The sequence below is a fragment of the Megalops cyprinoides genome, chromosome 19, assembly GCF_013368585.1.
Source record: "Megalops cyprinoides isolate fMegCyp1 chromosome 19, fMegCyp1.pri, whole genome shotgun sequence".
In the NCBI taxonomy this organism is placed as follows: domain Eukaryota; kingdom Metazoa; phylum Chordata; class Actinopteri; order Elopiformes; family Megalopidae; genus Megalops; species Megalops cyprinoides.
This window is the reverse complement of record NC_050601.1, coordinates 16,597,582-16,615,268: the sequence shown is the minus strand read 5'-3', so window position 1 is coordinate 16,615,268 and position 17,687 is coordinate 16,597,582. Positions and strand designations below refer to the sequence as shown.

The window sequence follows — 17,687 nt, the reverse complement described above, 5'->3', positions numbered from 1 at the left end:
GCTACTTGAACATGATACATATGTTGTTCTGATAAACTGAAAATGTTACATTTGCTGTATATTAGGGGCAGCAGTGTTGCACAGTGGTAAAGAACAAGACTCCTAACCAAAAGGTTGCTGGTTTAATTTCCCTGCTGGGGCACTGCTGCTCTACCCTTGGACAAGGTACTTATCCCAGAATTGCCTCAGTAAACATCAAGCCGTATGAATGATAACATGTAAAAGAAAATGCAGTCTGTGTAAGTTGCTCTGGATAAGGGTGTCTGCTAAATGACAATAATGTACTGTAACTTTATGGTTCTTCTTTCTTAGAAGTGTCATATTGTCATTGTTTTAATTTTGTGTGTACAGTGCATCCTACCTAAGTGTAACATTCAGTGTTTAAAAACAGGTATACCATCCAATTCTTCAGCACAACGATGCAAAACTGATATGTCCTTCTATGATACAGAACTGGTAACATCCTGCACAAGCCTGTGTAACTTTTGGCCTCTTTTTCCATTTATTATAAAACACTCTCTCATGTTACAGCAAATACAGTTTTCTTATCATGCTTACCTCTTCTTTGATGAATGGTGGAGCCCTGGAACTGACAGCACATAAAAACATACTGGGATGATATAGTGAGGTTCAGTTTTCAAATATCCCACCACATCAATTTTATCTTAACGCTGATTCAGTTAAAATACCGCAGTGCATTCCCCAAATGTTTACACGTTTCAAAGCACAACATAGGGTGTTCAAAATCGTTTACAGTCCGAATCCTTTCTTCCTCGGTAATCAGCATGAGTTATTGCTTGCTTGTTCCTTCCTTTCAGAGATGCAGGGAGGCTTAAGTCTGCGGTCCCCCTGTGGCCGAGGTAATGTTTATCCACTTTGCCACAGTGCAAGAGGGAAATTTTTTTCTATTTGTGGGTCTGAGAGTGGCTGTCTATGACTGGTGGTTTGCAGAGAAGTCTGTCAGCGCAACATTGTTATCATTCCTTTACAAGGTTCTATCCACAGTTCCCCTGGAACATGAGGCGATGTGTCTCTATCACACAGCTGCCTCACTTCACTTTCCTGCACCCATGTATTTAATCTCCCAGTAAAACCAAGGCACGCTGGCCACAGCTGGTCAGCACTTCATCTAAAGCCCACTTTTGTCAATGAAGGGATGCAAATATAATATAAAAAAACTGTATTTTTGGTGTTGGTACATGTATGTATAGAAGTCCTGGACTGAGAGCACTAGAATCCTGTTCTTTGCTTTCCCCTCAATGTACAGCCAGCATGCATAAGGTGTGCCTTTTTTCAGGATTGTTTTCATATCTCTCTTTGTGCACGGGATCATGTCCATGTGGATTGGTGAGGTCTTTGTGTTCAAAGAGTTGGTTATCAATGACAAAACACGATGAGGCCATTGGTCTCAGCCACCAGTCAACAAACAGAAAGGTGAAAGGTAAGCTCAGGAAGTGGCTCAGAGGTCACATGTCACCACATTGCTGACCCCTTACTGTCTCAAGGCACATCCTAAGCATTAGTTAAAAATCCAGGTGTTGTGGTGAGTAAATTAAGAGCCCACAACTACAGGTACAAGAGTCTACAACTACAACTCCAACTCCAAGTGTCAGATCCTGGTAATGAATGCTGTAAGTCAATCCAGGCTCAATTAGGGGAGATGTCATGCATTCTGAGGAATCTGACTGGGGAAAGATAATTGCATCTTCAAACAGAAACCACACAAATCTCACATTATGCTGTGAGACTAGGAAGAATTGCAGCCTTTCTGCCCTAACTGATGTCAGATAAGTCCCTGTGCAATATGGAGTTCAGAATGCAACTGTGCGGTTTGACCAAACAGGAGGTCAGGATCTCTTCATTTATTAAAGACTGGGAAAAGTCAGTGGTCAGAGGTAGAACAAGCAAAAGCATGCAAAATAACCTTCTGACATCTGAAACAAATGACCACCTGTGAGAGTGAAATACTGCCAATTAAACTATAATTTGACATATTGTTTCTTACACTGAATACTAAACATTGTTCAGGAGGAAAACAACATCACTCCTCAGTTTTGGTTGTTTATTAGTTAAGGTTATCTTACATTTTTATCATGTTAAAAACATTTTATATGTTATATTATACATTACTCGATATTCTTTTATACCAGTAAAATATTTTTTTCATTTTGTCCTCAGCATGCTCTTACTTGAGTCTCTTAAATCAGGGATTTGTTTTTCACTTGTTGCCACCAAAAAATCCCTTCAATGTGATTCAGCCAATTAACTGTCATCCCAATCCTGCTACATTGGGTCCAATTACAGCTGGAACAGGCTAAGCATTTAAGGATTTCTTGCTAATTTCTTTCTTAATCTAATTTGGAATTTCATTAAATTTAATGCCACGGAATATGGAGAACATCAGGGCACTTCAAGTGCTGCATTAAGTACAATTTGATTTCATTTTAATTAAATTAAGAAGAAGTATGGGCTACTATTTTTAAAAGCTAGACAACGTGAGATCTGTCGCCACCAAGAAATTGATGTTAGAGTTAATAAATCAGAATTAAGATGTGAAGATCACATTTGGAATTCCTACAAAATTGTCTGAGGATTAAAAAAACTTCTCATGCACTGTTGAATATGAGCTTCGATGGATGCCAAAGTGTCCTCTTTCAGTCTGGTCCTCTCCACCTTCGAAGCAGACCAATAAAGACAGCTCATCAATATGATATAGATTGAGAGAGGACTGCGTTTCAGTCTTTCATCTGTCACGTCTCCCCAGTTCTGAGAAGTACTCAGTTTTAGGACCTGCAGCAGTGGGGTTGGCCAGTAGGGGGCAGGCCAGCTACAAACTCCATGCTGGCAGCCACTGATGAGTGGAGTCAACGTATGTGTCAGAGTACAGGGCAGCGAGTACAATCTGTCTGTACACCCACCAGTCCACGAGGCTCAATGAACGCTGGGTGGGTGTGGCTATGCTGCCACGCAAAAGGAATTACAGAAACGGCATCTGTGCCTCCAGCACCTCAAACAGCTGGAATGGCATGAGCGTCCAAGCCTTCAGCACCATGGACAGCTTCTCCACCCTCCTCAAGCGGCACACCTGCCAGACATCCATCACACAACCCCAGGGTCACGCCAAGACCCCTCTGCCTGCTCTGACCGTGCCACACGCCTGCGGAAGTCTGCGCCTTTTTTTCTTCCTATGCAGCATTGAAAAATGTTATTTAAAGAAGGACAGCAGACAGGTGCAGCGTGCAGTCCACCCTCATTAAGCTCCAGCGCCATGCATTCACACATTTGTGCCCACACAGACAGTTAGCTCATTCCCTCTCACAGGCTCCGGCACTCTCGCAGAGCACAGCTGCAGATTGACGGACAAGCCCACTCCCACAGAGTTCAGATTAAACAAAGAGATGTGCATTCCCAATTTAACCGCTGGGGAGACAGTAACGAGGCAAAAAAGAGGAGTGAAAAAGGATTTTTTTATATCCGTTTTTTGTTTGTTTGTTTGTTTAAACAAACAAGCAACATGGTGACTTGTTTATTAAGAATAAATATGTATGTTTTAGTCCGTGTCATTTTAAAAGGCAATTGCATTGAAAACATAACATTTAGCATGCTGTTCCTTCCCTTACATTTTAGCTTGTATGCATATTTAAAGCAGAGAAGGTATTGTACAGCAAAAAAAAAAAATTTTTTTCATCTTTTTCTCTCTCTGGCATCAGCACATGACAATTTCCATAGTTGATGGATGAGTGATGACCTGGCACATGATTCATGACTCTCTACAACAATTAATTTCTTTTCTTATCTCTCTATGTGCCTGCAGATTGTCCTGCATAATACGCCCTGCATAATTCACTAATCTCCTGAAATAATTATGTAATTTGCTGCTTTTGGACTGTACACATTATTTTTGTGAAAAGCAAGTGCACTGCTTTTCAGTTCATTCCTGTTAGCCTTCAGTCCCCAGAATGCCCGGTGAATCTGTTGGCAGGGGATCAGCACATTTCTGAAATGCAAATCGAGAGTGTACTTTATCTACTGCTCTCCCTTCAGAGTATGTACTTACAGCATGTCTTTACTCAATGAAAAACATAGTTAAAGAATAAGTAAGGGCATGATTTGCAAATGCAATTTGCTACAAGCCAGCGGAGTAGCAATGTATTCTCTGGATGCACAATGTGGTTTAAGAACTCACAAAAGCTTTTAAAATTAGCATGTGTTCTCTATTAAAACAAATGAAAGACAAAATGTTTACCACAGTAATTGCAAGGAAAGACATACAGTGTTACATTTCAAGTTTACTGTAAAGTTCCTTTATATTTATCTTTGTTGCAGCATTCCTATAGGTTCAGCAGGCTTATGTGTCTGGGTGTTTGACTGCTGGCTGCAATAAAGTACCATTCCAATCGATGCAGATCACAAAGAGGTCTCCATGAAGCATTCAGACTTCTTGACAATGACTCCTTCCTCAAGGGAAGCAGTCCATAGAGGCATTCATCCCAGTGAGGTAGCCCAAGGTAAGGCCATTAGTTGACTTCCCAATGACACTTCTTGAGTTTGGAAAGCCGGCTCTGTCACGGTGTGGGTAAAATTAGCTTTAAAGAAAAGGGAACGTACCCTGCTGTGACAGAACACAACAGAGGAGGTTGCCATGGAACTTTGAAGGGTAGACTCATTCAACCAATGAGGCAAACCTCTGCGCAGCAAAACAGAGGCTTGTGTATGTGTGAAACAAACAGGCCTCCATCAGTCTTCAGACAGCTGTCTCTAAAGTAAAACAATCCTGCCGCGAACTGGGTGAAAGAGACTGCCAGTCTGTATGGATCTTGAAAATGTGAAGGCAGATTTTGGAGGAGTTCCTGGCGAATTTGTGAACAGCTCACTGTGTGCCATTCATCACTGTCCCCCTTGTCCAGTGTGAATCACTAGAGGAGGAGGCGTTTCTGAGTCACAAGATGGTAATTAGGAGAGTCATTCTTGCCCAGGACAATCCTTTACTGTAATCAAATATAAATTCATTTTGCTACAAGGGTCACTTCATGGTCACAGTTTTATAAGATCATTTAAAGAGGCAGCAGCTACCAAGTATAATTTCTCAAGGATTCAAAAGGTCTGCAGATGAAGAAGGAAGGAGAAACGTCTGATCCGATTGTTAAATAATAGGAACGTGAAATGAATGTTTCCACTTAGGTAAATTGTATGTTCATTTTTTTATATCACCATGCATGTACCTAAATAACTGTTTTATGCTTCTTTTCTAACTCACCATTCTTTAAAACAAGAATGTCATAAAGTTGGACAAGTCCATGTCACCTTGACAAGGGTAGTAACTTCCCATGATGCTCCATAAAGTTTATGGACAGCTTTCCACTAAATGGATGAACCTCTGAGTCAGACCTCTGTTCCTTATGATTCCAGTCCTTTGATTTGGCTCTGAAATCTGGGAATGGGAATGGAGAAACATTTGGTGTCATTTCACTGCCCTCACCGTCTATTGTGATTCCATCTGAATATTTTTTTTTTCCATTTCATGGACTGAATCGCAATTGTTCACTCTTCAAATTAACCTTGGCAGAAAGGACATTTGTAAATGTACAGCATGACATAATTACGTAGATGCAGCAGGCCTTTGTAGTGAACTGGTTTCACAGTCGGCTACTAATACACTGCAGGAGCACTTTGCATGGTTCAAAGTACCTGTAATATTTATGAAAGAAAGTCTACACAGCTTGGATTTTTACAATGCAAACAACATTCAGCCACCCATTATTGGTTTTTCAGTGCTGCCATTGAACCTTATTTATTCTATTCTATGACTGAAACCCATGAAAAATTGTTGAAGAGTACATGACAATACAATACCATGGTCTTCAAGTACAAACACACAAACAACTGGAGCATGAAATGCATTACACACCGGGCCCATTTTCTGCATAATACCAGAAGCCTAATAAGTCTTTTGTGCTATTTTTCGTCTTTATTATTGTGGGGTTTAGAAGTATTTACATTTCCATTGTTGATGTCTAACTTTGTCTAAAACGATTGTAATCTCATTGACAGAGACTGTTTGAATATTCTCTGATTCGTTTAAGGGTAGGTATATGTACCCCTGTTACTACATCACAAAATGCACCTGCTTTGGATTAGCATTATTTGGCCAAGCTAAAAATACACTGAGCAGTAAAAAAATTGCAAGAATCCTCCCATTCTCTGGGTTTATGAATTTACCATAAAGCTCAAGATTATCTTTCCTACTACTCAGGAGACACTAGTCTGGCCAGACAGGGCAGTCAAGAGAAACATATCTCTCTCAGCTCTTGATGATGAATTTTTGAGATTATTATGCACATTGCAGTGCTGCCCATTCAAACACATAGTGACATCAATTCTTATATGTGATTGTGGCTTTAGCAGTAGTTTGGTTTACATTTACATTTACATTTATTTATTTAGCAGATGCTTTTATCCAAAGCGACATGGTTGTGGTATGTACAGTAATAAAGATGAGAAAGCTATCAGTGGGAAAGAAACCTAGCTCAATCAGAGTAGGCCTTAGACCCCTTAGAGAGTACAATGAAACAGTTCATTCATATGTTCTAGTAATGCGTTTCTGTTTTAAGAATTCCCCTGGGTAACGGTGTATGAGATATATCCTTAAACTAAAAACAAGCAGGACATCATTAGGTAGTTTTTCATTTTCCACAGTAAAAATTCATTGTGGTAAATTTTCATGAATCTGGTCTCATTCTACCAAAATGTGTCAGTCTGTGTTACATGCTGTGTTAGGTAGGGTTGACCATGGACCATCAGTTGTGTTGTTTCCAGATGACCTTTTTTTCCTAGCATTTATTGCCATTAACCTTTTGGATGCTCTGGATGGATTTCGTTTTTCATTGTCCAGCATGTCTATTCAATTTCATTCACTTAGGTCTGACAGAACATCCTTTTGGCACTAAATCCTGGAAGAAGTTCTCTCTTGCTCCCTTTTGATAGTTTGGTATGTGGTACACTGTAATTTCTTCTGAATGCCCAGCAACCATTAGCTTGGCATTTCCCCAGAAATGAACAGCAGGGGGCATCACAAAGCAATAGGACAAGAACATCACTGCTGTCCATGTGGAATTCTATGTCTGAACAAAAACACACCGCGACAGTGAGGAGTGTGGAGAATGTGGGGAAGTTTATAGGACATTAATGTTTGATATGAATATTGAAAATGTAATGAAGTGTAACAAAGACAATAGTTTCCATCAACTCTACTTCTGTGTATATTGCTAACCATTTTTCCATACAGTATAATTATTAACTGTTTATTAACAGTTTTACAGGAGTTTCTCACTGTTGCATGCATTTACATTTGCGTTTAGTCATTCAGCAGACGTTCTTATCCAGATTTATGTACAGAGGTGCTTGCAGGAAGGTTAGGCTAAAAGCAGAGACAGTACTAAATCACGAGTGCATGCATGCATGCTAACCATGCTAACTACCTGTGCAATCACTCTATAGGCCTCATTGGAAAGCTTGTAGATTCCCACACAGAATTACCTCTCTGTTCCCTCAATGCAAGGCAAGAGCTGCATACACATACTGCCAAAGTGCTGTTGATATGCAGCACTTGAAGAATATACCAGAGTCAGTGAGAGGCACAGATGAATGTTCTTATTGTGATTTTACATGAGTCACTTGCAGAATCAAACGATAATGATAGAGGCAATGAAATGTATAGAAAATTCAGAGCAGCTCAGTCGGGACTTAAATTGATTCTGATATGTGGCACAAGCAGGATATCACCTCGTTTGCAGGATACAGAACCTCTTTATTTCATTACGTCCCTCATCCGTCTCACATCTTACAGGCATGCATCACCATTCTGTCTGTACTGGTCCATTTACAGTAGCTTTGCTTTTCTCATTTTGGAGTAATTGTGTTTTCTCCTCTGTGCTTTGCTGACATTGGAAACAGCATGATAATGCTTTCACACAGCTGGCCCCATTCATATTAAACTAACAACTCAGCTCATCTCAGTATTATTGGTTTCGGTTGAAAAGTCCCAAATTCTAGTAAGTGGCACACTTGGGTACATTAATTTGGACACATTCACCCCCACTTATCCCCACCTCAGAGTAGACATCTCATGGGAGTCTAAAATGATCCGTTTAGACCACAAGAAAGCTCACTTCTACATTCACAGCTAAAACATCCAGACCTCTTAAAGAAGCAGGTGGCAGGTGTCAACTGTTACTAAACTAAACTTCAGCTTACCCATCAAGCATACTATCTATCATGTCTTTTTTAGAATGTCCCCTTCTAAACAGATGTAATTGATTGAGGACAAAGTTTGAACAGAATGAAAAGTTTATAATGAAATTCTGTGGTGAAGTAAGTAATTTACCCCATAATTTTTCTCAACGCAAATGTTGCAGGCAATTTTGCTCTCAAAGAAATACATTCAAGAAATTCAAATAAATTTAAGTCCTCCTCATGATTGATGACAGTTTCTCTTTTTCCAAAAAGTTTGCTTTCAGAGCAAGGTAAATGAAATATGTCCACAAAACATGTCCACGATGCCCGGGAATTAAACCTTTGATGCCTACGGCAGTTGGTCACTGTTGTGTGGTAGCACTGGAAATTACATGATGAGAAAACCATGATAAAACCTGTCCTTTTTATTGTGCAAAGCAATGTTTTCCTTTTTTTTATAATTCAAACAATCTAAGCTGAATCTCGCAAAAGTAATGCTACCACAATAGATGCAATCAAGTAAAAAGGAAATTGATTGCAGATGGTGAACCTTATTTAAATTTATAACTTGTTCATAATGCAGAAACAAAAGTTAGGTTTTTAGTCTTCCCCCTCCGTCAAACTGCACAGTCTCCACTACTATGGCTGTTGCCATCTAGTGAGAATATTTTGAAAAGCAAGGAAAAAAATGTTTTCAGGCAATTACTCATTTGGAATGTCACATCCACTGAAATACACGTACATATATAGACTATCAAAGAGACAAGGTCAAATGCTGTTTTGATGACATTTTCAGAACATACATGTTGTGCCATGTGTTCATCCATCTCTGAAAAGGGGACTTTTACTTTGAATCGTTACATTTTTTTTTTCTTTCCAAAAAGTCCTTGAAGGGTTTGAGCAACATATAGCTGTGACACATTGCACCATGTCAAGGTCATACCCTTCAACAAACAGCTATTTACCCACCGAAGTCTAACTCACAGTCGCTCTATGATGGTGAAAGAAGCAAGGGAACACCATCTCTCAGAAACAAAGGGAACGAGTGTCATCAGTAGTGATTACGCCGATTTCCAAGCGCTTACGCTTATTGTAATTTGACCTGAGTTGGGGCCTCCTTTGGATCAATAGGCGCCTTGTGTGAGAATGTCTCCGGCTTTCATTCCTCAGGCATAAAACTTTTTTCTCACCAGCTGTACAGGTCTGTAATCTTGCCTTTCTCTCTCTCCGGCTCCCCTACAGTTATCGTTCTGATATTCCCACTAAGAGGGCATGAAGTGTTAGTCGTACGCCCACACGCAGCATCAGAGACCCCAAGATCGCATCCTGTGGGAGTCCAGCCTCTGCACAGGAGGGTTACCACGACTGCAAGGAACCCACAGGCTTGATCCGTTCAAAAGCTGCATGCCTGAGGATTGTTCCACAAACCAATAAGAAGCTTAGAGATTAGCTACAGAAGTCTCCAGACCTTCATATCTGAACGGTGAATATACAGCATCTGCCCTGTGTCTAATGTTTCAATCAAGTCTCAGAGACTTGAAACAATTATTTATTTTATCCCCGCAGCAAGAGATAAAATGCAGTCTATTCCCTGACTCATGATAAAATCTGTTTTGTGAGAAATGCAGCTTTGCAAATAGTCTGGTTTATGATTGTTAAACTTCAGAGGTGTTACTTGTGAAACATCAGAAGCAATGTCAGCCCTCCAAATGAGAGATTGCTTCATTTGATTTTATTTTTATTCTATTTTCCCCAGGTCCACCATTACTGCAGAACTATCATGTCTCAGATAAACAAGCACGTGAAAAACAGCATAAGTCTTGAAATCACAGTCAAATCACGATTCTGGAAAAAAGGGAAAGGGTTGGAGTTGGAGGCAAGTTGCTTCTGACATCGTTAACATCGCAGGAATCAGCCAGGTGATAAAAAAATGCCATCGCGTTAATCTTAATGCATTTCCCACTCCCTTGGGGATGCAGTAATAAGTCACTCAGTTGCCCATGGCTCGTGTATCAGGCTTAAATTTTTTGAATGGCTCTTTGTGATGATTCGGTCCTTGAGAGAGCGGTTAGTGGGGAACAAAGCACTTGTGGAGAGAGAGGTTTTCAAAGCTCTTGCCTGTAAAGGAGAGTACTCCGAGCAAGAGGCTCCCCTTCCTGTGGAAACGTAAACGTGAATGACGCCTTTTGTAAAGTCAGCCTTAAAGAAAGCCCCTAATCGATGTTTCCAATGAAAGACACATGCATGATAGTTATCTCTGTGCTGTAGGCCATGGGCTTGGCCCTTAACTCAGTAACAGGGGATATCAAGGGTTGAACAGGTTAAATCACAACTACTCATTTCAGTTTGCTTTACACAATGCATTACTTGTAGAGCAGAGCAGAGCAGAGCAATTCTGCATGGAATTTGAAAGGTTGAACCCCCCCCCCCTAAAAAAAATGCAAATTAATTCTACTTCTACTTACTATCTACCTCCTGGAAGATTACTGGGAAGCTTTATTAACCAAATCAGTCTGATTGCAGCTCTAAAGTGGAAAAGGGGTACAAATGGCCCATTGCAATTTGACCAAAATAGTAATGTGACCTCTTCCACGGTTTTCCATGCTCTTTCATGGTACCAGACACTGCTGAGATGAATAGCTGGTGAGATCAGCGTGAGATTCACCCACATTTGGCTAAACCTACTAATGTACAGCAAAATACATGCCAAAGCTATAGGAGACAGTATGTTACCATCCTTTAAAAGCACACTGGACAGTGTTCAAGCTGTTAATTATTGAATTTTCTTCCCATCAAGCTAAATGCTTTGCTGAATGTTTTACAGGGATGGCCTATTAAAGTCACTCCAGGTGTGGCTCAACAAACTCAAAATCAATCTGCCGAACAAATCTCAAAGGGAGCTTTTGGCGGTTTACGATTTGATACAGCGGCGGCTCTGTGGGCCACGGAGGCCACTTGGACGGGAGTCTTCATGTCTCTGGAGATCGAAGCACCATTTGCAGCCCACAGAAGTAGGTCACAATCGGATATGCTGGAAGCGAACGGGAAACGGTATCGGTCGCCGGATGCAATGCGCCATCCAGCAAGGGAACTGTCACACGTGCAAACAGGCACCCGGGACCTTTTCCAAAAGAGTAAAAAAAGTGACCATGCAATGCCCCAGATCCTGAAGTGGCTCCCCATTAACGTGACACGTGATGGTTCGGCTTCCAGCCTCCCTGAGATGCGTTTCCTGTGCGGGGGGGGGGGATGAAGGCGCACTTTGTGCATTTGTAACTTAGACAGGAAGACGTGCACTTGGTGCCGCAGCCCAGTCAATAGAGGAAAATGCCCGACGGCACAGCTGGCTGAACAGATGACTGCCGTGGATGGCCAGTCCACACACAGATGTAGTGACTCAGGGCTTCCTTCCCTGGACCCGCACCAGCTATGTTTGCTTCATGCAGCAGATGTTCATTATGACACAGATGGGCCAGGTACTTTAATGTTCTGCTGTTTTTGAGATTTTAGGCCCAGGTGTGATTTCGCCTTTTCCTGGTGATACCTGGGAAAAAAGAGCATTGTCACAGCCTCGGTAACTGGCATTGTAGAGCTGAATAAATACTACTTTAAGTGCAGTGCATATGAGTGTCATATGTATATTCATATAGTGGCATATGAGTATCATTTATGTGTTATGTACACATGCAATGTTGTCTTTGTTTAGGAATGTCAGAGAGAGAGATCACAAAGCAGAAAAATAAGCCTCATTTACTGTGGCAAGCTAATACAATAGCACGTGAGGTTTGATAGTAATGCAAAAAATGGAGTCTGTTGTTAGTATATTACTTTGGAGAAATATGTGAACTTGGTTTTACTTTCTGTCACTCTCTCTCTCTTTGTCTCCCTCCTTCTCTCCCCATGACTCTCTTTCATTCCCTCACTCCTATTTCTCCCTTGCTGTTTCCTTTTTTCTCTTTTAAAAGGTTCCTTTAGAACAGCATTTATTATGGATGGAAAATGAGTCACTTTTTGAATCTGGAACAAAAGAATAACTCAACAGAATTGCTAAGAGAAATGTCCTGATCTGAAGCGTTTGATGCAAGATAATTGAATGGAATGCAATTTGTCCATTGAAGAATCCTGATCAAATGAAAGACATCTGAGTTTATGGCTCTGCTTATAACAAGGTCCTGTGCAACTACTTTGTGAATCAGTGGCATAGTGTGTTACAGCTATGACCATATATCCATATATGACCATTTTTTAATACACAGTCTTTTGATTGGTGGACAGAGGTGGAGGTGCATTTTTGCTGCAGTGCTGCTTCAGTGGGCTTCACCTGGTCCACAAGATTCAGACTCTTCCTCACTTTTGTGCACTTAAGATTGATCTGGGTCTGCAGAGCAGTGTGAGGCCTAAGCTTGTGCAAAACCTTTCTCTTCTGTCTCCTTAAAACACCCTGTTGTGATTGCTTGCCTCCTTGTCATCACACCCATCAACACTTCCTCAAGCTGTAGAAACCCAATAATTCTTAATCAATTTTTTTTTGCCCGATATCCACGCTGCCCTCATTGCCGTCTCCTGGTGTCTTTCCCCTGACCTTCGTGGCTATCGCGGCCTGCGCATCTTGCCCCAACTGTGGGCCATTGTTGCCGTCGACCTTCTGCAGGTTACTCTTATCTCTGCAGTTTAGTGTTCCAGCTCTCGTAGTCGGCCGGTGGAACGGCCCTCATCTTGCACTGTGATGAAAGAGCCCTTATCGTGCACTGCTCCAGCACAAGAGCTAAGCCCCGCTGTGCTGTCCTCCACAGATGGATTCAGCAAGTGTTCCAAATGGCCGAAGCACTAGAGGTCTAGTGCAGAGTACGTTGCATGGCTGTGCTGAGCAAAACTCCACTTCGGTTTCAAAAGACACAGATCACTTCCATCATAGGAGTCGTTGAAAATGAGGCGCCAGATTGACGTGATGAGGCAATATGCTTAATACGGGAAGATTTCTGATCTCCCTGCCTCCTTCGCCTCCTTTCTTTCTCGGTTGAGGTCATCAAAACAAATTTTCAGACATTTGGATGAGGATCAAAATATCGGCCCTCCCTGACTCAACTAACTGGAATTCGGGGCATTTAGCTCAAACAGCAGGCACACACCTATTGCCCACCTGACATCCTTAATCCCTCTCTGATCCAAAGATCAGGTTCTGACCGGCAAAAGAAAGACCCCTCTATGGAGGCAGGAGGAGCCCCCCCTGCAAAGCATGGGCGACAGGTTAGGGAGACACAAAAACAAGAAGGGCGGCCGACAAAGGCATGGCAGAGCGCTGCTTCATTAGCGATGGCTAAATCCGCAGCGCGGGAAACGGGATACCGTACGACATTTACCGCCAGGAACCTGAGAGCGCAGAGGGGAAGCCAAGCCATGCATCGGATAAGCCCCCTTCCCCCTCCCCTTCATTACAAAGCCGCTCCTTATAGAGGTCCCAGAAAAATAATCTAATTTTAAAAAAAGATCACCTCCCCAATGTATGCGTCACAAGGAAGTGTATCCTATAAATGCAAGCTGGTCCTGACGGTAGTGAGGCGGAGTGCTGGAATCAGTTTGGCTGTCCGTCCTGTCGCAGCCGTGAAACAGAGAGATTAGACATGCTGGTGCTGTCCGGGCTGGTGTTGGTGCTGAAGGATCTGTGGACACTCTCCTTCCTCCGGGACGTCCTGTGCGAGTTCGTGGGCACTGCCCTCTTCCTCTTCGCCGGCCTGGCGTCAGTGGTGCTGTGGCCTGGGGCACCCGTACCAGGGGGCGCCGTCGGACCCACTCAATCTTCAGCAGACACAGCCCCGGCCCTTCCGGCTGCCCCGCCCGAGTGCCACCCTGACCCCCTGCACGTTGCCCTGGCCTTCGGGGCCTCCTTGGCGCTGGTGTCAGTGTGTCTGGGGCCCGCCACCTCTGGCGGTGTCCATCTGAACCCGGCGGTCACCTTGGCAATGGTGGTTGGGCTGAAGGTCACCCCCTGGAGGGCCGTCCTGTACATGGGTGCTCAGCTGCTGGGAGCCGTCTGTGCCTGCGCCCTCCTGCTGGGGGTCATGCCTACCTCCCTCGGTGGGCAGGTGGGGTTGAATGAGGTGGGTGAAATTTGGGGACGTTCCTTGCTTTGACACAGTGAAACATGCTGATGATGTGTGTATTTCACATCCGATAAACTTGCTTATAGATTTTAGGGAGAGGAGAAACTGTTGCTTGTGAATAAGCTGTACACTATAATCCATCATATCCTTTCAAGAACACTATTTGTGATATGTTGACCTTTTAAGACGGGATTGTATTAAATTAATTATTAGACATAATGAGAATTTAGAATCAGTCAATCTTGTGCGAGAGGGGCTACTTGGAAAGTTTCATTTTCAAAAAGAGCAGCCGTGCAAGCAAACAACAGCGCAAGTTGAATGTACTTCATGTGCTTACCGCAGACAGCGACCCAGCGTTCTGCTCTCTCATCTCACAGCTCGCTCCAGGGGTCTGCTCTTATCAAGCTTTCTCAGTGGAAGCGGCCATCACATTTCTGCTAGTGCTCTGCGTCACAGTCACTGCCCGTCCCAAGTCTCCGTTCCAGTCGCTTGGCCCCATCGTTGTTGGCCTGTCGGTCACTTTAGGACACCTTGTCGCAGTAAGTATCAATTTTACCCTCACAGTGGTTATCCGTCTAACGTTTTTTTTGGGGGGGGGGAAATGTCAGGATGGCATTATAAAATGCGCCCCTGACATTTCATTTTTGCCTGCAGTGTCCCCTCTTCGGTCCTCTGTCGCCCGCAGTGATTCCTCTCTTTTTCTGCCCGCTCCAGATTGACCTCACGGGCTGTGGGATGAACCCGGCCAGGTCCTTCGGCCCTGCGGTGATGGCCCTGAACTTCCACAACCACTGGGTTCGTCCACTTTGAGTGTTAATTTCATAACCTCATTCTATTCAGTAATGCAGTGCTCCCGCATTAAAGTACTGGATATCTGAGTATATGTAATTGGGTCTGAGAATTTAATGTAGTTTGTGTATTATTTGAATAAGGACCTTATTTGAAAAGGGTAAATGCTGAGTAGGATATACCACGCGCACACAAAGTCTGTGACGGAGATCAACGATTTCCCCACACAGAGACATTTTTTGAACAATATAAAGACTGACACAAAGTATAACTGCTTGGTTTTCTCTAGGACAAAGAAATATACATATACAAATATCTAACCATTATTTTAGAATTCACATTATGAAGCTTGCAATGCTACTTATGTGGAATGAAACTTTAATATTGCTACATACACCAAAGGTTTTCCTCTGTAGGGTTGATTTAAACGCTTAAACCACTTATTACCATATCGTAACCTATATTGTGACTCTCCCTAGACCTGAGGGTGTGTGTGAAAGGTCAGGTCAAACACAGGCAGGTTGCAATGCCTTTAAGCATCTCTGTGATTTTAGAAGCACAAGGAGAGTGGTAAAGTAGGAAGAATGAGTTGTTTTCTCTCTCACTCTCACTCTCTTTATGTATGTCTCTCTCTCTTTCTCTCTCTCTCTCTCTCGCTCTCCCTCTCTCTCTCTCTCTCTCACACACACACACACACACACACACACACACGCACGCCAGTAGTTTCATCAGCGTCTCTGCTCTGCAGGTGTACTGGGCAGGGCCATGTGTGGGGGCCGTCCTTGCGGTCTTGCTGCATGACCTGCTGCTCCACCCTCGGTGGAGCTGCCCGGGTGACTGGCTGGCAGAGCTCCGGGAAGTCTCCCTGAAAGCCCACCACAAGCAGCCCGCCAGCCTGGAGCATGCAGGGGAGTAAAAAAATCACTCAGCCAATCAGAGGTGTCATTTCCAGCACTGCCACCTGGGTCCATTTTAGCGCGCTGTCACCACACGCTGGCAGCGTGACACGATTTCATTTGGAGGATGCGTCTATCTCTGGGTGCATCCTTGAGCTAGGATCACCAAGGTATAATCATCCACAGAGCTAGACTCGATTCCTGTTCCGTTACACTCAATTTAATCTCTTTCTGGTAAATCTCTTTTACATACATATAAGTGTTTGATGTACACTCAGAAGTGGAAATGGTACTGTCCTTGTGGATGTTGACTCAATCACCCTATTTCAGAATTTACCATACTCTATTCTACCACATACTGCAGCTCCGCTTATCCACAGGATAAATTCATTATACCTGGTGACAAGCACTGAATTGGACTCTGAGTCGCATTCTTGTGTGGGCAGCAAAGGAATTCCGCAGGAACCAATGCAGTCCATTCCAGACCTCAGCCCCTGTCTCCATGGTGACAGCATGACAAAATACGGGTACAGCTACATCCTTGTCCATAGCGACTTACAAACTCAAGGATTTTTACATGTTATCCAGTTATACAGCTAGACACTTAGATAATTTGGGTTAAGTACCTTGCCTATTGGTACAACAGCAGCGGCCCACCTGGGAATCAAACCAGCTGCCTTTGGGTTAAGAGCCCTGCTCCTTAATACCACATCAATTTCCTGCCCCACAGTTCTTAAAATTAGGAAATATCACCATTCATAATATGCAGCTTGGTGATTTTTATCGCAACTTTACACCCATGTAATGTTCACCGTGGTGTCAAAATCAATGTATTTCGTGTGATTGTTTTTATACTAATCTTTTATAACTGCTGTATGTTTGTGTCATACTTTTCAGCAATCTGTCATGTACTGTACAATTTTAGCAATTTTTTTGTGATGCGGATGGAAGTAGGATGTAAGACATATTGTCACTCTTGAGTCTGTACAAGCCGTTTTTGTCTTTTTGTGCGTGAAATAAAAAGCTTTGCATCAACGCTGGCCTAATCCTCTGGTGTTTGCTCTAAGCGGAGCATCGAGGGGCGAGTTTGTGACAGTTTCACTTTCGCGGCTCTGTCTATTTTTATGCACCGTCGGAGGCCAGGAAGACTTATCTGAGAGGGCCAGGGATAATGGCTTTTGGCCGTGTTAATCTCCCGGGGACAGCCCCTCTGTGTGACTCGCCGGCCTGTTATCAAGGAACATTCAATTTCCTTCCAAAACTGCACGACCATGAAGTCCAGAGGATCCGGCGAGATCCGTCTGTCACGGCCCTGGCCGCTCACAATGTGGGTAAATTCCTTCAACGTGCAGCAATTCCACCTCCAATGGGAGCTTTGCCATTGCCCACATGAGTTCTGTGCGGGAATGAACAATGGACTGAGAACAAATATCCGAGGTCTGAATATCAGAAGTCCGCTCTTCCGTTATGTGATATTTGCTCAGATTAATAAATTAATGTATATTTACTGTGCATTTGACATGTGCACCCTAAGTGTTATGTTCTTCAGCAAAAAAAAAAAAAAAACAACCTCCACATTCCGTTACTTCTGCTTTGGGATTCAGTGCTTTTGTGTTTATATTCGTGTGAGTCATGCTGAGATGTCTGTGCACTGTGTAATCTTGTAATA

The 17,687-nt window shown here is 42.9% G+C and overlaps 1 protein-coding gene across 1 annotated transcript; it reads left to right on the top strand.

Annotated features, from left to right (window-relative positions):
- The first annotated feature begins 13,853 nt into the window (after positions 1-13,853).
- On the top strand, positions 13,854-16,038 carry LOC118794639 (aquaporin-1). The gene is made up of 4 exons (XM_036552892.1): positions 13,854-14,330; positions 14,711-14,872; positions 15,048-15,128; positions 15,871-16,038. The coding sequence occupies exons 1-4, from the start codon at positions 13,854-13,856 to the stop codon at positions 16,036-16,038; spliced, it is 888 nt and encodes a 295-aa protein (XP_036408785.1).
- The last annotated feature ends 1,649 nt before the right edge of the window (positions 16,039-17,687 follow it).

Coding starts and splice junctions, on each gene's coding strand:
- LOC118794639 (XM_036552892.1), top strand. CDS start 13,854: ATGCTGGTGCTGTCCGGGCTGGTGTTGGTGCTGAAGGATCTGTGGACA. Junction 14,331..14,710: donor GGCAGGTGGGGTTGAATGAG/GTGGGTGAAATT, acceptor CTCATCTCACAG/CTCGCTCCAGGGGTCTGCTC. Junction 14,873..15,047: donor CTTTAGGACACCTTGTCGCA/GTAAGTATCAAT, acceptor TGCCCGCTCCAG/ATTGACCTCACGGGCTGTGG.